Source organism: Megascapheus bottae, chromosome 5, assembly GCF_031878675.1.
Source record: "Megascapheus bottae isolate mThoBot1 chromosome 5, mThoBot2.hap1, whole genome shotgun sequence".
NCBI classification, from domain to species: domain Eukaryota; kingdom Metazoa; phylum Chordata; class Mammalia; order Rodentia; family Geomyidae; genus Megascapheus; species Megascapheus bottae.
Window position 1 is genome coordinate 20,017,584 of NC_143513.1, and position 25,524 is coordinate 20,043,107.

The 25,524-nt window shown below is 43.3% G+C and overlaps 1 protein-coding gene across 2 annotated transcripts in view; it reads right to left on the reverse strand.

Annotated features, from left to right (window-relative positions):
- Igf2bp3 (insulin like growth factor 2 mRNA binding protein 3) overlaps positions 1-15,152 on the reverse strand; it is a 98,105-nt gene extending 82,953 nt beyond the window's left edge. For both annotated transcript variants that reach the window (XM_090332759.1, XM_090332758.1), the window contains exons 1-2: positions 14,978-15,152; positions 13,807-13,867 (exon numbers count right to left, since the gene is read on the reverse strand). In XM_090332759.1, the coding sequence (XP_090188885.1) occupies positions 13,807-13,867; positions 14,978-15,152 (236 nt within the window). The remainder of the gene's footprint in view (positions 1-13,806; positions 13,868-14,977) is intronic.
- Positions 15,153-25,524: the final 10,372 nt, after the last annotated feature.

Below are 25,524 nucleotides of genomic sequence, written 5' to 3' on the forward strand. Positions count from 1 at the left end.
AGAGAGGAAAGGAGTGAGGGATGGAAAGGAAGGAGGGAGAGGGGGAGGGGAGGGAGGGGAGGGGAAAGGAGGGAAAGGAGGGAGAGGAGGGAGAAAATAATGAAAAGCCGGCATGATGGTACATAACTGTCATTCCAGTCATGCAAGAGGCATCAATATGAGTGGGGAAAAAAAAAATCAAGCAAGATTTCAAAGATCCCGCGTTCAAGCCCCAGTACCAACAACCACTGCACCCCACCCCACCCCAGAAAGAGCCAAAATAGAGAGAAAAAAAAAAATCAACCTTTCAACTGCCAACGTGACAAAACAGTTGTTGGACTGTGGAGTATTTCAAATTTTCAGATTAGAGATATTCAACCAGTAACATCTATGCAAATATTCCCAAATCTAAAACCTCCAGTCTGAAACATGCCTGCTCCCAAGCATTTTGCCAAATGGCATGCATGCCAAGATGTCTGGCAGTCTACTCTAGCTGTATAAATGCCATTGACTCCAGTCTTGCCAACATCAGATTTATCAACTTACTCATTTTCCCCCAACTGATAGGCAAAAAATACATATATAACTGGAATGCCCTAACAATTAGAAGACTCTATCTTTTTCAACATAGATGGGCTTTTCAGATATGCCCCTCAGAATTGCCCCTTATCCTCTGTCTATCTCTGAAATTATCAAGGTTTCTTTATCCACTATTATGTCTTTCCAGTATGATCTCTTCATATATTCCATACAACTTGTGGACCCAAAGGTCTATACATCAGGATATAAAGTAAAAATTCAAACTTACTCACAGTGCATAACTCATCCTACAAAGGAATGTGAAACATTTCTATGAATCTGTACATATCCGGGACATAAAGAACCACAGAACTACACAAGGGTAGACACACCCATCCTTTCCTCTCTCCACTGCCATGTGTTAGTGTATAAAGTTATTAACCGAGATAATATTGCTTACATATCAAATAATCCCAGAAGTCCTTTACAGTTAATTGCCAACAACCTTATACAGCAGGTTTTATTACACTTACTTATGGATACAAAAAAAAAAATTTTGAAAAGCTCAAGAGTTTAATCAGTTTTCCCAAGACCATAGAGATAAACAAAGATTTCAAAGAAACCCATGTGGCTCAAAAGGCTCCAATGCACCTCCCTACCCTCTATTGGACTCTGCCCAACTTCAACAGTATGCACATAAAAATAGCAGGCATGATTTCCTCTAAAAGTTCATAAATATCAAGTATGTGCAGCTTTTATGATTATTGATGACTGTCATAGATAAATCATGATAGTTCATAACAGGCTCATCCTTAGTACAGTGCTCCAAGTCCTAGCTCATAATTTACACTAATTACCTGTCAGAAGGTATACTCTTAAAACAGCTCTGAACCCCATGGAACGTTCTGGGACATAGCCGTTCCCATCAAACACTAAAGAGGCAAAAGTAGTTCAACAGGATCTCCAGTGCACAGATGCCAAATTAGCCCAGACATCAAGTCTTCCATGCTAATCCTAAATAACCAGCTGCTGAATAAACTATGTTAACTCTACTGATGGAACCCTAAAGTTAAAAACATGAAGAATGAAAAGACAGTCACTTGTCTAGCAGCCAAGTTCTTCTAGGTACCCTTCTGGGCTCAGCCTCAATACCATCCTCACTTGTTTATTTAATCCCTAACAGTTTGTAGGTCCACCTCTCCCTCCTTCCTCTCCTCTCTCTCTCACACACACACACACACACACACACACACACACACACACACAAATGCTTCACACTTCTTGCTGTCTCTTATATTTCCATCATCACTGTCTGGTTAGCCTCTCCTCATCTTTACATCCCTTTCTGAGTGTCTTGAATCAATACCAACAGCCAAGCTAAGCCTAAACCTGTGTGTTTTTTTTTATTGTGTGTGTGTGTGTGTGTGTGTGTGTGTGTGTGTGAGTGAGTGAGAGAGAGACAGAGAGAGAGACAGAGAGAGAGACAGACAGAGACAGACAGAGACAGACAGAGACAGACAGAGACAGACAGAGACAGACAGAGACAGACAGAGACAGAGACAGTGAGAGACAGAGACAGAGGGGGAGGGGCCTGAACTCAGGGCCTGGGCACTGTGCTCAAGGCTACTGCTCAACTACTTTGAGCCACAGCTCCACTTCCAGTTTCCGAATGGTTAGTTAGAAGAGCCTCTCTCACCTTTGCTGCCTGGTCTGGCTTCGAATCCCAATCCTCAGACCTCAGTCTCCTGAGTTGCAAGGATTACCGGCATGACCCACCACTGCCCAGCCCATTTGTTTTTTTCAGCATCCCTTATATACCCTTCAACACTCAAACCATATTACAACATCCTCATTACTTGCAGACTTTAATCTGCCTTTCAGATCACTGTAACAGCAAACCACTACTACTGAAACTAAAAGATCACCAGGGATAGAGCCAGAACACAGTGAAAGCCCACTATTCCAAGCACATTTTCTTTAAGACCAAGGGTTTTTATTTTCCTTTCTAACCTATAGAACCAACAACAAAAAGCTGGTAATGGTGTTGTAGCTCCAATGGTAAAGCATCAGATTGAGTGAAAAAGCTAAAGTTGAGACTGGGAGGTTTTGAGTTCAAACCCCAAAAGCATCCATGCATGCACGTACAAATGTATGTACGTGTACACGTACACACACACACCAGCTGCCACTGGAGTGACAAATACATGATGTTGTCTTAATGCTTTATACATACATTCCTACAGGATTTTATGAAGTATCTTTTTCCCCCCAGTCATGGGATTTAAACTCAGGGTCTGAGCACTGTCCCTGAGCTCTTCAACTCAAGGCTAGCACTCTACCCCTATAAGCCATAGCTCCACTTCTGGTTTTCTGGTAGTTCAACCGGAAAAAAAAAGTCTCCCAGAGGCCGGGTGTGGGGTCTAGTGGTAGAGTGCTTGCTTGCTTAGCATCCCTGGGTTCAATTCTTCAATACCACAAACATGAAAAAGCCAGATATGGCACTGTGGCTCAAGTAGCAGGGCATTAGCCTTGAGCAGAAAGTGTCCAAAGACAGTGCCCAGACCCTGAGTTCAAGCCTCAGGACTGGTTAAAAAAAGTCTTACAGACATTCCTGCCCAGCTCATTTTAGACCATGATCCTCAGATCTCAGCTTCCTGAGTAGCTAGAATTACAGGTGTGAGCCACCGGTGCCCAGCCTTGAAGCATCTTTTTCATTCTAGTCTTCCCAGACCTCAACTTCCTTATCCTAAAATATGGTCATGCATTATGGTGCTAGTGTTCAAACTCAGATCAATGACATGTCCACATTCTCTAGGCTACACCTTGCACTTCAACATGAGACTCCCCACCAAGAGGTTTCAGCACAGCCTTCTCCTCCTCATCCTCAATGCAAGTAAAAGACATTTCCTTCTACAAGCAGAAACCTCACACAGTTGGTATAAGACAAACAAGCTCCAGGTCTCCCTGACACCACTCTGGACACCTCTGCCTCTTTTGCAATCTAAGAAACATCTCCATGAATCATAATCACCTACCTGAGAAAACAAAGGGCTCTCCTTCTCTATGGCCTCTGTACTCCTCTCCCATTCCCTCGGCCTTCCTCCCACTTCCCTGTATTTCATTTATAGTACAATGAAGCTGTCTTAGTACTTTATAGAATCCTGCAGGGCCACATATACAAAGTGTTAAGATAGCATCACTATAAAGAATATTAAGGGAAAAAGGGGTCATTTTCTTCTTAAAACAGAATGTCTGAATGTTTTCATCCTGTAATAAGCCCTGATTCCAGACAATTTCCATCTGTCTTTCTCCCAATGGATAACAATAAGCAAACTCTTCAATGAAGCCAAATGAGATTTTTTTTTATTTGAGGGAGAAAAGAAATGGGAAGCTCTGCTCTAAGTTACCACTAAGAAACCCATCAGCTTGCTATGTAAGCTACTTTGAGGACTTGGATAACTTAAATAGCAAGAATGAAGGCACGGAGGGAAGAGTTGCAGGCAAAAGGACTCCATTCGTCATCTCTAGGTCTTGGGCAGGGCTTTACAGACTATCTTTCAGTAAAGCAACTCTTGCCACTGAAGAATATTTCATCACCTCATTTTTTATTAGCCCTCATTTCTCATCATGGTTCAAAGCCAGCCCGGGCAGGAAAGTGTCATCTCCAATTAAACCACAAGAAAACTGGAAGTGGCGCTGTGGTTCAAGTGGTAGACTGCTCCCCTTGAGCTGAAGATCTCAGGAACAGTGCCCAGACCCAGAGTTCAAGCCCCACTACCAAAAAAGAAAAAAGTATTCTTCAATTATACCAGTAACCTAAAATAACAAAGTGAGTGAAGTAATTTAAACCTCATCAATTATATCCCTAACTTTGGGAGGAGAGGAGGTACCCATACTGGGGCTTCAACTCAGGACCTTTTTTTTTTTTTTTTTTTTTTTTGCCAGTTCTGGGCCTTGAATTCAGGGCCTGACTATTGTCCTTGGGCTTTCTCAAGGCTAGAGCTCTACCACTTGAGACTTGAGCCACAGCACCACTTCCAGCTTTTTTCCTATGTATATGGTACCAAGGGATCGAACCCAGGTCTTGGTCTATGCTAGGCAAGCACTCTACCACTAGGCCAAACTCCTGGCCCCAGGACCTTTCATTTTTACTTGGATTTTCACTCAAGGCTGGCATCCTACCACTTAAGCCATAACCCCATTTCTTGATTTTTGCTAGTTAGTCACTCAGATTTGTCTGTCTGTGCTAGCTTTGAAACCTCAAATTCCAGCTTGCTGAGTAGCTCAGATTACTGGAGTGAGCCTCCAACGCCCAGCTCCATAAATGTATATGGTCTCTACTGTTTTGCATCTTGAAGCCAAAATTCTCTTCAGATGATTTCTCTGAATTTTAATAAAAAAATAAATTCTTAAGTGCTGGTGGCACAAGCCTGTAAAGCTAGCTACTCAGGAGACTGAGTGATTTAACACCAGCCCAGGCAAGAAAGACTGAGACTCTCCAATTAAACACCAGAAAACTGGAAGTGAAGTTGTGGCTCAAAGTGGTAGAGCCTTGAATAAAAGCTGGGGACAGTGCCCAAGCTCTGAGTGCAAGCCCCATGACCAACAACAACAACAACAACAAAAGTGAATTAAGTGAATTACTTGTCTATAAAAAAGTGAGGCTCAGCTGGGACAGGTGGCTCATGTCTGTAATAGCTACTCAGGGGCTGAGATCTGAGGATCGCTGCTCAAAGCCAGACTGGGCACTAAAGAATTCGAGACTCATCTCCAATTAACTTCTAGAAAATGGCAAGTAGGGGATTTGGATCAAAGGTAGGACCATAGCCTTGAGCTGAAGAGCTCAGGGATATCACCGGGCCAAGTTCAAGCCCCATGACCAAGAAAAAAAAAGAAAGTGAGGCTCACCGTTTTCAACTAGATATGTTGAAACATACCAGAGACTAGGTCAATGGTCAGATAATACAAACAACTCTTGTCCACTGAGCAAAAAGATCTAGTCAACTTAGGAGACTCATTTCCAACAGATTATATAAATAGAATATATCCATATACCCATAAATGTTTCTACAAATTAGAAAAACAAACCAAGATCCTAATAAATGAATTCTAGAAGAAAGGCTATATTTATAACAGAGCTGGAAGACTTAGATTGTATGTATGTGTGTGTGTGTGTGTATGTGTGTGGACATGTGCCAGTTTGAACTCAAGAGAACCCAGAGCTTTGGCAATGTACCTTAACTTTTTCACTCTACCACTTGAGCCATAGTCGCCTTCCAGATTTTTGTTTTGTTTTTTTTTGTTTTTTTGCCAGTCCTGGGCTTGAGCTCAGGGCCTGAGCACTGTCCTTGGACTTTCTCAAGGTTAGAGCTCTACCACTTGAGCCTCAGCACCACTTCTGGCTTTTTTCTATGTATGTGGTACCGAGGAATCGAACCCAGGTCTTCATGCATGCTAGGCAAGCACTTTAACCACTAGGCCAAACTCCCGGCCCCGCCTTCCAGATTTTTGATGGCAAATTGGAGGTAAGAGTTTCATAGACTTTCCTGTTCAGGCTGGCTTTGAAACACAATCCTTAGATCTCAGCCTTCTGAAAGCTAGGATTATAGACACAAAATGCCAGTACCCAGATTCAGAAGGCTCTAAGTTAATTACACCCTTACTCACCAACTCAAAACCCTCTGTGATCCCCTCCACTGGTGATTTACACCCTACTTCTCCACAGGCTTTCTTCAGAATAATTCACTATTTGCTTTTCCTTTGCCAAGGTGTGGGGTCATTTTCCCTCTCTTCTACAGCCTCAGGTTCAGTTCACTGGTGATCCTGTCTAGTTCCACGGTTTCAAATGCTACAAGGTATAAAGCCTCTTATTCTCCATTTCCTATCTTCCCTTGAGTTACTCGTAAGTCCAATGAAATTTCTAGTAAATATTACAAACAAGCCAAAAGCATAGTTTCCGGGACTGCAAAGTGGTTCAAGTGGTAGAACACCTGCTTTAGCAAGTATGAAATGCTAAGTACAATCCCCAGCACTGAAAAAAACAAAATTAAGTTTATTGCAAAAGCAAAGTTCACAATTTCCATGAAAACAGGAGACACTCAGACCCAGACAGACAGACACATACATACCATTTCAGTAAAATACACTATTTTTCCCCATTTGCTCTGTAAAATCTTCACATTGTGGATATTCTTAACCTTTTATCTAGTCCATCAGCAAATCCTGTTGGCTATTAATGGAGAATGGCCTGGCCATTACTTATTACTGCTAGCTAATGCCATTGGCTCTTCCCAGGACTTGCAATGGATAGACTTTAGCTCACCATTTCCATTGCTAAATTCAGGTTTCAGATATCTTATGTTCCCAAGATCTTGAAGCAAATACTGCCTTTTTCCCATATAACTTCAGAGAATTTCCCAAATGTTCACATACAAGATAACCAAAGGTAATAACCACCAGTTTCTTCCTCTCTGTACAACAACTGTGTCATTCTACACCCCTAGAGACAATTTCCACATGTTCCTTGAAGCTAAACTGGCTAGATGTCTTGCATTAACTAATGGAATGGGAGAAAAGTAAATGATGTGTCAGTCAATTCTAGGTCTATCCTTTAAGAAGTCTAGCAGCTTCCATTTTCACTTGGAGTAATCAGTCGCTATGCCATATATATAATATATATATATATCATATATATGATGAAATGCTAAGTACAATCCCTAGCACTGAAAAAAAAAATAAATTTATTGCAAAAGCAAAGTTCACAATTTCCATGAAAACAGGCGACACTCAGACCCAGACCCACACCATTTTAGTAAAATACACTATTTTCCTCATATATATATATAAAAACAAACCTCAGGCTACCACTGAATGATGAAATACCATGTTGAGAAGTGTCCCCAGGATGAGCAGCACCAGGGGACCAGTTATGTGAATGAAGCCACTTGGTAAATGACCCAAAACGGCATCATATGGAACAAAAACCTACCAGACTTGTAGAATCATCAAAAAAAGTTCTTGGGGAAAAGGAAAGAGGGTCAAAAACATGAGAAGGGGGCCAGGCACAATGTCTCATGCCTGTAATCCCAGCTACTAAGAAGGCTGAGATCTGAGGATCGCAGTTCAAAGCCATCCTGGGCACTAAAAAGTGTGTGAAACTCTTATCTCCAATCACCAGAAAATGGGAAGTGACACTGTCATATTCCCAACCTCTTGTATTTTCTTTTCTTCTTTTTGTTTTGTTTTTCTGTGCCATTATAGGACTTGAATTCAGGACTTCATTTCTCATTAAGATTTCTGACCTATGGTTCGCACTCTACCACTTAAGCCATGCCTGAAATCTGGCTTTTTGCTACTTACTTGGAGATTAAATCTCAGCTCTCAGACTTCTCTGCCCAAATTGACTTTGAAACTTGATCTAGAGGCTTGATCAGCTTCTTGAATAGCTAGGATTACAATCATGGGCCTCACTTCTACTAGATTTCCCTTAGAAGAGTTCTGTGATAAGTTACACTATTTCCTAGTCAAGTTAAATGGTCTCAGGATAATTCTCAAATATACATACATGTGATATATTATGTTTCACCCTTCGGGGAAATAAAATTCACACACAGTATTTTCAACTATATTTATTTACCAATACTGAATGCCTGCCAAATAGCAACTTCAGACCAAGATAAATTACACCCTCAATTTTCATGGAGCATTCAAAACTATGCTTGCCACCAGCCTTCAAGCAAAATCTTGGCAATCTAAGCCAATTTGTAAGCAGCACATTAATGGGGTAGAAATCTCAACTGTGAGTGCCATCCTATCCCTTAGTCCCTGCAACCACACTGCCACCTCCTGTCTTATGACTCTAGAAGCTTGAGTCAAAGACAACAAGTCAATAAAGGAAACTCAGCTAAAAATAGCACAGTGAGCTACCCATCTTTCTGCCTCTCCTTCCTCTCAGACCAAACCAACTGCCAGAGTTACTGAATAGATAATTCATACCTTTCAAACACTAGTTTATGCTAAAGAAGCTGTAGTGTGAATTCGCTAAGGACAATGATATTGGAGTCACCTCAAAGAGATGAAGGTGGTTCCATCATTTCACTTTAAAACAAAATCTCAATCCTGTAACAACTCAGCTAACTGCAGCAGTATGTACATTACACACAAAAGTATGCTCGCTGCCTGAAATAAGTTCACAGGCAAGTGCCGGTGACTCCCACCTGTAATCCTAGCTACTCAGGAAGCTGAGACCTAAGGATTGCAGTTCAAAGCCAGCCCAGGCATGAAAGTCTTCAAGAGTCTATCTCCAATTAACAATCAAGAAACTGGAAGTAATGCTGTGGCTCAAGTGGTAGAGCACTAGTCTTGAGCTGAAGATCTCAGGATCAGCTCCCAAGCCCAGACAGAGTTCAAGCCCCATGACTGATTCCCCTTCCCTCACCCAAAAAAAGTTCACAGGCAAAAATCAACTGAGTTCTAGTTACTCAGGAAGATCTGAGGATCACAGCTCCGAAACAGCCCTGTGAGATTCTTACCTACAATTAACCACAAAAGACAGAAAAAAAAAAAAAAAAAAAACACACCACTAAAAGTAGAACTGCGGCTCAAGTAGTAGAGCACTAGTCTTGAGCACAAAAGCCCAGGAAAAATACCCAGGCCCAGAGTTCAAGCCCCAGAACATACAAACAGACAGACAGACAGACAGACACAGACACACAGACAGACAGACGCATGCACGCACCATACTCTTAAGTCGAGCTCCTTGGAGAAAAATCCATTTTCTAATTCCAAAGGTATTTTTAAATCTTAGCTAATAACTTACTTCAAGAATGGCAAAAATCTCAGAAAATACACCCCTTGTCTTGTGAGTCTAGTGTAGTAACATTTCACCTCCATGGGGCATGTTAGTGATCACACAAATCAAATGGAAAGCCATGAACAGAAGCCCAGATTCTCAGTTCACACTGGTTACAGACACACATGGCTCCTCAAACCTTTCTGGGTTCCCATGAAGACCCCAGCCACATGGTAATATCTACCTAGTCACATTCATTTCGTTGCTAAAAATTGTATTAAGACTGAATCAAGAGATCCTTTCAACTGTATTAAGAATATATGCAATGAAGGAAAATCCCTCCGGCAAAAACAATGTAAGCAGTTATACATTTTTATCTTAAATGCTATACTCTTCAGATAATTCTGCTTGTAAAAGCAAGAAAGTTTGCAAATATGAAGAACCTCAAGGATCTGCATATGTGAGAACCTTCCTGACTTGGAAGGTTCACCAGGACCACAATAAGGAGCAGCCTCCCTATTCAAACCTGTGTTTAAATGTGCAGCATTGAAAATAGCTTATAATACCCTAAGACTATGAAGTTGGCCCCACAATGAGGGAGGGGGTTATAAGCCCTGGTTAATGGGTATGTTGCTGGTCAGAACACCAACTCATTCTATACTTAACAGCTATTAAAATGCAACACTAGCTTTCAAATAGCCACTTAAAGATACATTTAAAACACCAGTGACTTTTGTTGCTACATTGAGTGGTAAATTCAAGGTTCCAATATGAAATCAAGTTGTTCACTTTCCTTCTTTTTCCAATAAAACAGAACACAATAACTTTTCACCCAAGTGCTGTTTAGTAGTTGAAATTTAAAACTATTTGGTATCATTTAATAATGTGACCAAAATGCAGAAAACAAGGATATTTGAGCTCAGGCTGTTTAGAAAGGATGCCTCTTGAAAGTTATTAACTATGATATTCTACCATTTTTTCTTCTTTAGTCAAATGTATTTCTAGCAACATTTAATCATCATCATGACCACCAGCTAAATCCTATGAACTAGATGGATTTTTTTTAATGGTTAGGCTACAAAAATGGAATATTCAAAGTTTTTTTCAGAATTTGAAAGGTCACAGAAATTCAACTAAAACCACCATCCTCTCTGTCCCCGCCCTTCATCCTCCCTCCCCCAGCCCTGTGTGCCATCTTTGCCACTCTTTCACCAATACCCCCAAGCTTACAAAAATAAAAGTGGGACTTCCATTAATTACATAGGGGCTCATAGCCCCAATCAGGGACTCTTCTAGAATCAACTAGAATCTTTCAAAATCATATTTGTACACTCACTTTTATGTCTAAAATAAGTCTACACCTCGAAGTCATTGAAAACTTTCAGTGCTATATTTTTACAGTTAGAAGGGAAAATGCCATACCATCACAGATAAGAGTCCTCTCTTCATTCAGTTTGCAGACCTCAAGCTCAGGGGCCTTAGTACAATAATTTTCTCCAACTTAAAGATATCTGAATGCAGAAAAGCCACATTCCTTCCACATTCCCTTGAGACTAAGGTAACAGGGAGCTGAGCTAGGTTTGAACCAAATTCAACAAAACCCCTTCCAGAAAGGGTTCCCCTGCACAGTTCTCAGCTTTCAGTCAGAGCTAGGCTAGCTAGTCTACAAAGTAGTCACCTCCAGGACTGCTCTTGGTTTCGTTAGTGCAAGCCCATTCATCCATCTCAGAGTACTGCCAGAAGCATTCTCCAACACCAAGTTCCCAACATGCTTGAACAGCAGGTATGAAGCTCACTGTTGCCCAAGTAGGTATGCCTGTTCAGAAACCCACAAGATGACAGGGAGGGACTGAACTCAGGACCTTGCATACTCCACAGTTCCTCATAGCTGGAATTCTTACATTGAGCCATCCATGCCTCCAGTTCAGCCTTTTAGCTGGTTAGCTGGACATAAGTCTTATGATCTTTTCTACTCCAGCTGGCTTTGAACCTCAATGCTCAGAGCTCAGCCTCCTGAGTAACTAGGATTATAGGCATGAGGCATTAATAGGCCCCAATGCCAGCTCTTAACCTTGCCAAAGGCACTAGGAATGTGATTACCAAGGGTGCTTTTTTGGCCCTATTCCTGAGCCTGTGCAGATGGTAAGACAGTCCAGATTGGAAAACTGCATCGTAACTCACTTTAAAACTATTATAGATTTTCCAGTATGTTTCTCTGGACAGAGAAAAGGATCTACTTTTATTTTAAGACATTAACAGTCCAAAGAAAGGACTTATAGTACTCACTTGTTCTTCCAAATTATAAAAACAAATGTCTTCAATATACTCAGTCCTGTTTACTAGTAAGATGATTTTTTTAATCCTAAGCATTAGATTGAAAGTTTATGAAAAAAAGAGCTTGAAAATCCAGTCTTCACTGTTAATAAACTGAGGATGCTCTCAATAATCAATACTTGCTACCATTTATAATGGTTTTTTTTCTTCTGTCATGAACTCCTGTTCATGATAAAGCAACAAGTAACTTAATAAGTTTTAGGCTGGAGGGGAAAAAAAAAACCCAACATTTAAGAATAGGCACCAGTGGCTCATCTATAATCCTAACTACTCAAGAGACTGAAACCTGACCTGAGGAATGAGGTCCAAAACTAGCCCAGACAAGAAATCCAGTGAGACTCATCTCCAAATAACTGCCAAAAAACTAAAAATGGGAACTGCGGCTCAAGAGGAAGAGCCCTATCCCATTCTGAACAACAACAACAACAACAACAAAAAACTTAGGGACAATACCCAGGCTCTGAGTCCAAGCCCCTGGTATGGCATGCAATATAGAATAAAACAGTTGTTACTAGACAATGCTTCTAATTTAATAGACAACACATGGGGCTAAATTAACATCAGGTTGGAAAGGAAAAGCAGACAGTAAGGTAAATTACATATAGGTCAATAAATTGACCCTAATAGTTAAAGACATTGTTTTTAGAAACTCACAAATTGTGAATGTTGGTCCTTCACATAAGATCATTTGCTTACTTTTAATTCAACAATTGATGAAAACACTGATTAGATATGAAACTAATTAGAGTTTACATAATGTTTCTCCCCCCACCATGTAGTCAATTCAGACTATGCCTTTCAACTTCATTTTAAGAAGCTATAACATCCCTCTCCATCTTTAAATTCCATAGGAATTTAAAGTATACAATCGTATACACATTGTTTTAGAAGCTTTAAAAAAGTGCTTTCTTTGAAATGAAATAACTTGATTCTTACCAAAATCTCTCAACTAAAACTAAATCAGGTCATTTGGATGTATTTCCAATTGCTTTAAGCAAAATTAAGTATATAAAGAAAAGCCCATAAAAATTCGAACGGGCAGAAAGTGATTTGTAAAATACTTATCTGGAAGACAGCTCAACCAGAAACAGGCACACGGGTGACATTTTTGCTGCCATCTATTTCGCAGAACAAACCCTCCCCAGCTTTTAGAGCACACATTCTCACCAATATCTTAACCAGACACACATAACCCTGGTTTGAATTAACTTCAAGGTTATTGTTTGGCCTCGTTGGGAGCTGGGGGATGGGAAAGGGAAGGCAGAAACCCTAACCCCACCTTGCAAAACCCACAGGCCAAAAGCCAACCCCAGCTGCCACAGGGAAGACAGGCACCATTCCAGTGTAGCTAAGAGACCTGCAACGGGCCTGGGCTGGGGGGGGGGGGGGGGGGATTCATTCCTCCAACATACTTCAGTGGCAAGAACAGTCTGAAAACATTTTGTAAAACGACAGAGTACATATGCTCTGAGAAAAGAAATGCCACTGTTGAAGTAACAAATCATCCGGTCTTCACCATCTCTTGGTGGAAAAGAAAAAATTTGTGAGAAAAAAATACACCAATGGGTGGGGAGGAGCCCTGTGCAATGGCGGTGTTGGCAGAAAGCAGCATAACTTTAAAGTGACTGGAAGGCACTTCTGGCCTGGAGAAGCTCTGGAGTTCACTCTCATATTCCAGTACCCTCTGGCGAACCAACCGGGGAAAGGCAAATTCCTTTCCTCACAGAAGCACCCACAGTGTGAACCAGCTCCAGACAGGGAAGGGCAGGGTCCAGACAGGGGAAGGGCAGAGTCCACTGCTTTCGCCTATCCTGGACCTGGGGGGGTGGGGGGGAGGATAAGCCACTGTTTCTTAAAGCATGCAGATTCCCCAAACCTGCCCTTTGGGACCCTGATTTCCTCTTGGGGCAACCTGACCAGCTCTGCAGCAATCCTGTAGCCGTGAGAGCTTCGTTGAGAGCCCTTTTCTAACCAGGACAATAATCCTGTCCAGGGGCCCCAGATGAGCCCTCCCAGACTTCCCCAGAATCAACACACACGCACCACGAAACGCAAAAGCAAAGGACGCGCAACCTCACCCTCATGGCAGCCCCCAGAAGTGTTCTCAGCTGCGCGGAGTCTGGTTTCTCGTTAATGGGGGGGTTGGGAGAGGGAAGGAGGAGAAACGAGTTAAACAAGCTCACCTTTGCCTTTTGGGGACCGAATGCTCGACTTCTATGGCTTTCCCGTGCAATTCCATTTTACCTGTGGACATACAAGGGCCGGTGAGACTGGTCAGATCCGCACGCCTAAGAGGCCACGCAAACGGCGTGGGACCCACGGAGAAGCCGACCTCCCCCGCCCGGCAGTCTGGGGTTTTAAACTTACAGACGACGGAGGAAGGGGGGAACAGTCGGGTCCTCTAGGTGATCGGCTTTCGAGTCCCCCCCACGCCGCCTCTCTCGGCCACCCCAACTTCCACCAGACCCACAGGACATTCGGAGAGGGGGTGCCCCTGCCCTCCTTGCTGGCCTAAGCCCGGGAAAACTTCGCGACGGGGTTGGGAGGACAAGGGGTGGCAGGAAGGGAGCCTGGGGACAACGAAGACGAAGAAAAAGCGAACGGCCTAGGGTGCAGGTCGGCACGGACTGCAAACCAGGAGTCACGGGTGTCGGGGCGCCCGCATCATGTCTGGCCATAAAGGAGAAGGGGCCAAGCTCGGGGCCCTGAGAAAGGACCCCAGCGCAGCTGTGCCCGGGGTAAGCCGCCTCGCGGCCGCCGCCGAAGCCGCAGCCCGGCTTGGGGCCGCCTCCGCCCACCTGCCCCTGCCTCTCGTCCGACCCGCAGAGGTGGAGCCGGGAGACCCGGCGCACTGCTCCCCTCCAGGCGCGAGCAGGAGAGGCGTGGGGCCCCTGAGCCGGGCACCGGCCCTCGGCCTCGCCAGGCTGCGGGCTTCGAGGCGCTTTCTGTTTTCTACGGCTGGAGACACCGAGAGGCCAGCGCCGTAAAGAATGGCCCAGAGGGCAGCAGGAAGGCCGGGGGGATGCGCGGGGTTCGCGCCCGGCCTCGAGGCCCGGCGTGCCGCGGCCTGGAGCACGCGCCGCGGCGCGGGTGGGGCGGCCCGGGAGGGGCGTCCGGGCAGCGCGCCCCTCCACCTCCCCCCAGCCTGCCCCCGGTCGTTCTTGACAGTGCGTCGGTCCTCGCCGGACACACCCGGCCGGGGGAGCCGAGCTGCGGCCCCCGAGTCGGAACCGAGACTGGGCAGCGTCCCCGGTCTCACCCTCAGCTCCCCGGCCGCGCCGGGCCTGGGGCCCCGCCGGAGACGCCCAAGCCAGCCGCGCGGGGCCGGGGGGCGCCGGGTGGGGCCGGGCCCACCTGAAAGCGCCTCGATGGCCTTGAGGGCCCAGCTGTCGTCCGGGCAGTCCACGAACGCGTAGCCCGTCTTCACCAGGAAGGGTCCCGACACCGGGATCTTGGCGTCCTTGAAGATACTTTCTAGGTCCGTGGCGGCGGCGTTCTCGCTGAGGTTTCCGATATACAGTTTGTTCATTGTGAAGAGTGGTGGCGCTTTCTTTTATTTAAAAGAAAAAAATAAGGAAAATGGGAAAAGAAAAAAAAAACTAAAACCACCCACCGGGATGGAGGGATTCGGAGGGTTTTGTTCCCTCGTCTTCTCGCCTTTAAAACACAAACACTGCAAGAACCAAGCACCAGAACGACGGGCGGAAAAGAAAAAAAAATCCGATCCGAGGGTTCTGGTGTTTCCTCTCCTCGGTAGAGAAAGAAAAAAAGAAAAGAAAGGAGGCGGGGGGGGGGGGGGGGGGGGGAACCTAGCTACAAACCCAAGGCTTCAGCGAGTCTTCCTAACTCCGGGGAGGAGGCGGGATGAGCGAGAGAAAGGAGGAGGAGGGAGGGGAAACTACTTTTTGTCTCTTCCTCCCCAGCCCCTTTGGCATCAGCCAGCGGACTGTGAAAACATCACACTACGAGAAGCAGGCGCCGCCTCCCCATAAAAACCCCCGACGGGTGACTGGCAGGCGGGCGGGGGCGGGGGAGAGGGGGGAGGGGGAGGCGCAGGGGGCGGAAAAAATCCTCCCGGAGTGTCCGGCTTTTTGAATGAGCCACGTGTTCAAACTACAAATCAAGCGCTCACGTGAGGAATCCTAGCGCCTCAATTAGAGTGGGTTTCGGAGGAGAGAAAAAAAAAAAACCCGCCGCCAGAGGAGGGGGAGGGGAAGCGAGGTTGGGCGAGGGACCCTGAGGAGGGGGAGGGGGAGGAGAGGGGGAGGAAGAAAAGCCCCGGCGGCGGCCGGCGGGGCGCGGGCGGGAGAGCGGGGCGCGGAGCTAATTGTCACCACCCGAGTTTAGAAATGGTTCTGCGGGCGGGGCGGACCCGGCAGGAAGGCAGGGGTAGAAGACGGGTTTTTCTTTCTTTTAATGAGGAGAAGGCTCAGGAGCCCTAAGTCGGCAATGCTTCTTAAGTTACCGCGGTTTTCATCGTTTTTTTAGGTAGGAAATTAACAAAAGCAACGAGTCACAATCACCAGATCGCCCGGTGGCTTTGATGACAAGGGAAGTGTAACGCCGGTGAAGCCGCGAGCACGTTTCCAAGGCGGGCAGGGACGGAAACGCGGCGCGGGGCCGGGGGGCGGGCCGGGGGCGGGCCGACGCGCCCCACCCTCGGCACCCCGGCCGCCCCCGAGCTCCCGCGGAGAGGAGGGGCCGGGCGGTGGGGGAGGGGAGCCCGCGGCGTCCGGGGCGGGTGTCTGGGCGACACCTCCTCCGCCCCGGCCTGCGCCCGCGGTGGCTTCGGGCTCCGCGTTTGCCATTGGCTGCGGGATTCAGAAAAGGCTCGGGGGATGAACGAGGCCGGGGGGCGGGCTCGGCCGCCGGTGGGGGAGGGGCGCGCCGGGGCGGCGGCGTCTGGGGTGGGCACGGGGACGTCGGGGGCGCGGGCCGGCACCGGAGTGGAGTCAAAATGGGAAAAGTCGGTACTTAAGGGGGAAACCTCTCTTCTGTGGTTTCGGAGGGGGGGGGCGGGGGCGAGGGTTGGGGTAGACGGATACTTTTATTTAAATACATTTTAGTTGGAGAACTTGGGATCCAGACTGGCAAGGCGCTTCACGTTCGCCCTGGGTGCTATTTCCACTTGTACAACTGCGCCGAGCCCCCTTGAGCCTGCCTGGAGGTGGGCGAGCCATTCATAATTTCCCCGGTGCGTAGCGAGTACAATGGTCGGTGTGACTGCGAGGGTCTGGGCCTGGAGGAGCCTTCGCCAAGACGACCAACCCCGGGCCGGGAATACGGAAATGCAGGCGGGGCTGGGCTGCTGGGGAAAATCTCCCACTGTGGTTTAAAGGGTCGTGTGCTCCATTCAAAGGCTTTGTACCAGAGACACTTGGGGTATATTTTTAACGGGTATTTCATGAAACAGTATCAGAAGCTAATGTTTAACAAGTGAATCAAAGTCTACATGCCATGCTAATCTAAACAATCTCGAATATACTAGTAGGCAAATGAATGGAGAAAATACAGATTGACACTAGATATTCCTAACTAATAATGGATAGTGTGCTTCTCTTCGTCAAACTGTAGCATTTAAGAAGTTATTTTCTAATGAAAAGATGAATGGAAGAGTACTTCTGCAACGTGGAAAGTATTGCAAGACCAAAAGAACATTTACATTTTGTTTTTTTTTTTAACAGGGAGATCTTATGTTAAGTAACCGGAAGGTGTAAGATCATCCATTTTAAATGCAAGTGTTCTTTTTACGGGTCCCCCTTCCTCCCCCGCCAAGCAAATCCAACTTTCTAAACGTAAACACACTTTCACAATATGTTCATGGATATTTCACTTAAGAAATGTTTTTACTTTATGAGACTTTGGGGAGGGGGGGAACAAACGTGACCTGTGTCACAGTGTTAAAAACTGTTTATAAACAATCTGGAATGAACATTTGGGAAGTGAAATTTCTCTTTATAACTCTTTAGATGCTTGTTTTTGCTCTTTTAGCACTAAAGGGGAGGGGAGCATTCTTTCCCCTGACTTCTGTAGAATTCAGAATGTCAAGAGTAAGATTTTGTAAAATTTTCCAAGTACCTGTTGCATGTGATCAAAAAGTATTTGGGGAAATCTCCTTTTATCTGTAACATTTGCTTTATAGATCACCTTAAATGTGGTACTCCGTTGATCATTTAACTTTCCATAACTTTGATGTGTTGTTTGCTTCCAAAGTGGATTTTCTGGATTGACTACTTTTTACTAAAATTGAGACCTATTGCAATAACTTTTAAAAGGCTAAATGCTTATTTTCTATAAATACTAGCCTGTGCTTTCACCATCAAAAAAAATTAACCTCTGGAATTTAAAACAAGTGTGCATTTCTTTTAAAGAATATGTTGCTGGGACTCTTGTGAATTTAATCTCTGTATTATAGTAACAAACTAGATGCTGTCTAGGATCTTAACATACACAAGTAATACAAGCTGAGACATCAAAGAGCAAGGTGACAAAAAGTGTATCCATTTGCAATCTACTAAGCCACAGGGGGCTAAGGTTGTACTCAGAAGAATTTTTTGAGTACTTTCTCACTAGTGCAAAGATAAATCTGGTGCAAAAATACCAGGTGAATTTTCAACAACGAATGAAGCAAGTCAATGTAACTTTCATGTCTTTTAGGAATCTAACAAATTAACTGTAAATGAGCTAGCCCAAGTTCTCCCTGAAGCAGTTGTAGCTAATTATTGTTAATTCCACGAATGATTTCCATCCGTTTATTTGTAGAGAGCTGCATCTCCTTAACTGCTGACCTCAGAAAAGTACGAATGTTTCCCGTGGGTCACTGTGGTCTTTAAAGGAGCAAAAGCCAGTCTAACCAAGTCGGTAGCCACTGCCGGACCCACAGGTTGAGAGGCAGGGCTGGGTGGGCAGGGAGGCAGGGAGGGCCGCGTCGCCGCCCCGCACCCTGCACGGCAGCGCGCCGGAGACCTTCCGCACGGGTGGGCACACAATGCCACACATCGCCCGAGCCCCGCGCTGTCCTGCACTCCGAGCCGAGCCGCTTACACCGGAGGCGCGAGCGGTGGTGACCCGGCTCTGGGGTCTCCAGAACCTGACGTGTATTTGTGGAAAGTAAAATATGGTGCCCCCGGAGGTGAAGAAGATGGGGTTGTTTTGTTTCCTCTTTCCTCCAGCTCTGCCCAGGAAAAAAAAAAAAAAAAGAGGGCGGGATCCTCGCACTGTGGGTTCGGGGCGGTGGTGGGCCGCCCAGCCCACCTCGGGGGCCTGGTTCCCCCGACACCGCCCGCCCGCTCGGAGGCGGACGGCTGCCTCCCGAGCCGCCTCGGGAGGGGTTTTTGCGCGCGAAGCCGCGTGGCCGTGCGGGTGGCGAGGGCCGGCAGGAAGGAGGGGCGCATCCAACGCCCGAGCCCACCTGAGACCCACCCTCCCCGTGCCGGGGCCGCGGTCACCGCCGACCCGCAGCCCGTGCCAAGCGACTCTCCCGCGCCTCCGGCCTCCGCTGCGGGCACGCTGGGGGGCTCGGGGAACGCGCGGTACCCTCAGAAAAAGAACCAGAAGTGCTGCTGGTGGAACCCAGTGTTTCAGCCCGGGGCGGGGCGGGGCCGGGCCCGCGCAAAAGCGGCCCGGGGCGGGGCTCCGGCGCGGCACCCGGGCCCGGCGGACCAAGTTGAGCAACCGGCGTCGAGCGAGGCGCCGCCCCCGGCGGGGAGGGGGCTGCGGCCCCTGATTGGCGGAGGGAAGGAGCCTATCACCTTCGGCTGTCCCCGCCGCGGCCGTTTGCTGGTTTCCATCCATTGGCTCCTCTGGCCTCTCCTATATTTCCATATTTTATGGCGCGAAAATAACCCTTTTTCTCCCTGGTCGGTTTTGTGGTGGTTGAGGGGTGGGATCGGGCTCTCCGACGGCTCTCGTTTCCCCTGCCCTTTAACTGCTCGCCCCCTGCCCCACCCCGAGGAAGGAAGGGGAAGGTAGCTGTTGGAGGAGTCGCGCGTAGTCCCCGGCACCACTGTGGAGCCCGCCCTCGGGGTGGCCGCGTGGTGCCCGCCGAGCCCCCTCCCTCCCCCCGCGCCCGGCGTCCAGAGGTCCTGGGTCTGCGCCATGCACAGCAGCTGGAGGCACATCTTTTCCAACATCTGAGAACGTGCACGTCCTTTCTGTTTAGAACAACAAAATGCGTTTCCAGTTGTCTGAACTTCACCGGGCTTCTGGAGAAATCGACTTTCTTTCCGTCCCCCGCTCCCTGCCTCTCTTGAGCCCCCTTTGTGGTCCGCGGAATTGTTTTAAGCAAAACCAAACAATCCCTCCAAAAGGGGAAAAAAAAAAAAAAAAAGCAATCGAAAAATTCCGGGTAAAATCAACTATGCTGAGACCACGTTTTCGTTGAAGCTGTGCTAAGATCAGCGAAGCTGACACCGACCTTGAAAGGATTAACGATTTTTGTACCTGAAATATTCTAATTTTACTGACGTTTGGTGGAGACGGTGAGGAAAAAAATGAATAAGAATTTGGCTTGGAAAAACAACGAAACAAACGAAATAATCACATTTTGCTTGATTGGCTGAAAAGGTATACAGCCATAATGGTGAATTCTAACTACCGGTGCCTTTAGTGCATTTGTACTATATAAATCAATCTATTGGTCTCAAAAAATAGTAATCAGAGCTTCGATCATAACGGGGGAAAAGGAAATATAAATTTGATATAACTAAATTTATAAGAAATTTTTACCAATGTTTTAGTATCTGAATAAAGGGAAATGTACCAGCTAGGAATGTAATTTGTTCAAAGGTTATTTAATTGTTCTTTTTTAAAGTTGACAAAATAATTTGGTGTTTTAGAAAAAAGGGTAAAACGGTAATTCCTCAGTAACTATCTAAAACTATAACATTGAGAGAACTGTTTTTCTAAGTTCAAAATTTTTCTACTGCTAACTCCTAGCAATAGTAAATTACAATATGCTCCCTATTTTGGTAAAGTATTTCCTTCTGTATTGCTTAGATGTTGTTTCTGAAAACTAACAAGCTGCTATGATCCACATTACTAAAGGTTTTTGAAACATTTAAAAATATGTTTTAAGAATTGATTTGTAAAGAAATACTTTTGAATTCAGCCAATGTGCTTAATAGTGGTTGTAGATCCTTAGACAAAAATGGTTTAATCTAAGGCAAATTATTTTTTTTAAAGTTTAGAGAGACTGAATTTACAGTGCACTGCTAAAGTTTGCAGAGTCAATTTAGCTAACCTTTTCAGTACTCCAAATATGTAAAAATATGAAGACTTGATTATTTGGACAGTGATTTTTAAGTTGGGATTTATGTTATGCTTTGAAATGGCACAATAGGAAAAATCTTTGAGAATGTTTTATTCTAGAGGGATTTGCCATTGCAAAATAAATTCCAAGTTTTTCTAGATAAGCCCAAATTCTAAAACCCAGGGTATTTTCAAAGTCTCTTAAAATCCTGATGGTACTTTTTTTTTAAAATGCAATCAATGTTTTCCAGAATGTGTTTGAAAGAAATTGATTTTTTAAGTTCTCAACTATTTAGTCAGAATTTGAATGAGAGTTCTATCTGCCTGGTAGATATAATGTATCAAAGCAGTGGATAAGAACAATTGTTTTTGTTTTGTTAATTGTCATTTTTTCCTTTCCAGACTCAATCTTCTAGAGAGGGGTGAGTGTTGGGTGTGAGACCTTTAATGAAAACACTTTATGGAGATTGGATACTACTTGCAGATCAACCCTAAAAAGCAAAAAAGGAAGGCATTTGTTAGTAGTGAGGAAAAAGTTGGGGAGGCTGGAAAAGGGTATTTACCCTTGTTTATTGGTTTCAGCTCACTTATCTTGCCAAGATGGAAAGAAGAGGGGAGAAAATGGTAACTATTGGAGTAAAATGGAACAATAATCTAAGCATAAAATCCCCCTGGAAAGAGAACAATGAGAATCTACTCTTCGGCCACTAAAGTACTCTGAAAGCTAAACACCAATTTCTGACATGTGCAACTCAAAGACACATCTTGGGTTTCTGTTTTCATAGTTGGACCCTGAATCCCATTCAAAAAAAAAAAAAAAAACTTGGAAATCAAAGTTCCCATTATGAAACAGCACAAAATAGTCTCTTGTAGGTAATGTGTGAGTGAAACTGATGAATTACTCATGCTGCCCTTCGACATGAAGATAATTTTTTATTTATAAGTGTAGGATATATTTTTAAATCCTTTACTTTGAAGAATAATGGTAGATCTTGACCTTATTTCAAAACATCTCAGCTGAAATTTCAAAAGAATCTAGTACCATAAGGTACAGGAGAAAAAGACAAAACCTAATCTGAAATCTTTATGAAATCTGATACAATAAAAATGAGTCCATCTAACACGTTTCTCTGAAAACCATTTCATCTTTTTTATATGTGTGTAACAGTATCTTACTGGCAATTTTCTCTATTACATTCATTTATATGTAGACATACAAAAGACTTAGGTATATACCAAATGGCTTGTTGCTTATTGCCACTAAATTTAATAATTTTCTTGTTGTTTGTTTGTTTGGGAGGGTGGCTTGTTTGCTTCTTTGTTTTGAGAATCTTTCTGTGTCAGATAAATTGACCTCAAACTCATGATCCTCCTACCTCAAGCCTCCCAAGTGCCAGAATTACAAGTAATGTGCAATGATCAATTTTGTTTGAACCGAACTGAGATTTAATTTAGTATCAAAACTTCTGTATTTTGGCACTTTTATTTAAATTTATGAGTTTTCCTTGTGTGGAAAATTATTCCTATTTTATTTGTAATCTACAATGTTTTTCCTAGCACTTTTCAAGATTTGGAGAATAATATTTTTTTTTTAGAAAATGATTTAAAAGTAACTAAAACTTACTTTGCAGAATGAGTAAAGATATGTATGACTTTATATAAATCAGTATGACACATATTACTACTAAGAATCCTCCTTTTAGCTTAACAACTTTATGGTTCCTCCTTTATAAGTAGTCTAATTCTAATCCAGCTATTCAAAATCTAACACATAAAAAGAATACTAACTAAGCTACTCAGTCATCAAAATGAGGAAACAATACCAGTTTGGTAACATCAGAAAACGGTTGTCTATCACATTGTTAATGTTTTGTCATGGGACAATTAAATACAGAATGATGCCCCATATTTTGGTTTTGTTTGTTCAAAAGTGCCTAGAATTTTGCTTCCTGGTTTTATTTCTTTGTCTTTTATATTTCTTTTCTGCCAAAATTCAAATGCCATCTTTGTCATTTAAATAAATGGCATGTACAAAAGAATTAAACCAAACTAAAAAATCAGAGTGGCTACCCTATAGGTGCTTATCTCTGCCATTGGTAGAAATACATTCAATTTTGTTTAAATGTAGAGCTTATGCTGTGTCTTTTAAAAACACACTGACTTGAATTTTGTTTTCCATATTGATAAAACCCAAAACTAAGTTGAGCAAATGTTTTCATCTAATGAATGGACAATGTGGTCAAAGGCAGCATTACTGTTCCTTCCACAACAGCAAGCAGCAACACATCTGGCAGTCCAGGGCACTTTTTCGGTATGGAATGCACTCTGTGTGTGCAGTTAAACACTTGAATCTACACTTACTCCTGATGAGATTCCCTTTGTGGAAATTTGTTAAGCAGCAAAGCAAGATAGAACTTGTGTTCAAATTCTGGAGTTGCAAGCTGAAACAAGCAAAATGAAGCATGATTCTAAAAAGAGTTTTTTCCTAGCCATCAGAATTCTGCAATGTGATGGCTTCTTTAAACTGGGGAGATTTAAGACTGGCAATGCAGACTGAAATAGAAATTAGGAAACTATTAGTATATCAATTTTAGAATTCAAATCATGCTGATGTTTTCTAATCTGCATTTTTCTGGAACATTATTATTCTGTTAGTGTTATACAGATAAGATGTTCAACATATTATTAAAACATTAAGTGTAATCAGTTTTTTAAAAGGTGGTCTTCTACTTGAAAATGGTAAAATTATCTACAGAAAGCAGTAATCAAAATTGGCATTTCTGTTCACTTGTTCCAGCACTTCTATTAGTGTATAGAAGGTATATGTGGATACTTATTTGAGTCAACAGGATCATTTGAGAAAAAGTCTTTATGAATGAAATAGCCAAAGATATTGCCCACTGCTGTGACACTATTTTTTAAGATAAATATGGAAAGGAAACTCAAGATTTCTCAAATAAAAGGAATGTCCTGGCTTATATTGAAAGTTCAGGGAACTGGGATTACACTGTAATGTCGCTTCAAGGAAAAAAGTTTGTAATGGTCATAAATGAATGAAATTTCAACCAAATAATAGCACAGTCCTTTAACTACTCTTATAAATGATCCTTTTCCTGTGATTATTCAATATTTCTAACTTATTTCATTATAAAATGGAAGGAAAAATCATACTTTCTTAGGATAACTGATATTTTAAATACTTGGAGTCTTTAAACAAAGTGACTTGCTTTTCAAATAAAACTATTAATTATGTTACAATAAGCAATAAATGTATTTTATCTTTGTCAGTGTTCTGCTATAATAGTGATGAGATGAATTACTCTTCTGTGGCAATTGGTAGAAATGCATCACCACCAAGAACAGAGAGAAGGTGTTTGAAATAAACCAGAAACAAAATCAAAGTTCTCAGATTTGAAAATATTTCATCTTTCAACTAAAAAAAGTTAAAGCTAAAAAGTTAGTTTTTTTCAAAACCAAATTTGTTGAATATACCTAGTTTTTGTTGTTTAAACCCTCTATGTATTTTAATGTGCAGTTAATATGCAGTTAGTATTTGTTATGGGAAATTTTTTGTTTGTACTTTCATATAAGCTCATATGTGATATAAAAGTAATTACTTCATGTTTGAGTTTTTTTCTGTTAACCATGAACTTAAAAGCATGAAAGTTAAGCTGAAAATTATTACTTTATAAAAATCTGCTATTTATGGATTAATCTGTGAATGCTTAGAATATAGCCTACTAAAAGCCAATAATAGTTCATGGATTAATACGCCCAATAAGCCCATAAAACAGGTTTTGCTGAGGTTTTTATTTAAAATTTAACCAATACATAAAAACAAAAATGCCCACTACAAAAGAATGGATACATAAAATGTGGTACATATATATATATATATATATGTATATATGTACCACATATATATATACATGTACATAGCAACAGACAAGATAAAATAATGGCATTCACTGGGAAATGGATGAAACGAGAGCAAATCATGTTGAGTGAGGTAAGTCAAGACTAAAGGAACAAAAGGTGTATGGTCTCCTTGATACGTGGATATTAGATTCAAACAGTATGAGCTATGACTCAGTATTCGGGTAGTCAAGGTCATTGACACGATCTTGGAGATATAAATATAACTACATAGATATAAAAATCTATGATGAGATATCTACTCTCATTCATAATGTTATATAGACTGATATATATCTATGACATGCAAACTGTCAGCTTAATATTAATTTTGTTCTTAAATTTATGTGCCAGTGATTGCATATAGAGATCCCATTCCTGAATACTTATTTGTGAAGCTTGACATTTAATGTAAAAAAAAAAAATCAATGTTGAGCTGGGAGTTTAGCCTAGTGGAAAAGTGCTTGCCTAGCATGCACGAAGACCCGGGTTTGATTCCTCGGTACCACATATATAGGAAAAAGCTGGAAGTGATGCTGTGACTCAAGTGGCAGAGCTCTAGCCTTGAGAAAGCCCAAGGACAGTGCTCAGTCCCTGAGTTCAAGCACCACGACTGGCAAAAAAAAAATGTTAATCAAAAAAATTATTTCAGCATCAGTTGAGATGAAAAATTATGTATAGAAATGGGGTAAGCTGGGATGTGTCAATACATGCACATTGTGTAATGTTTAAATCCA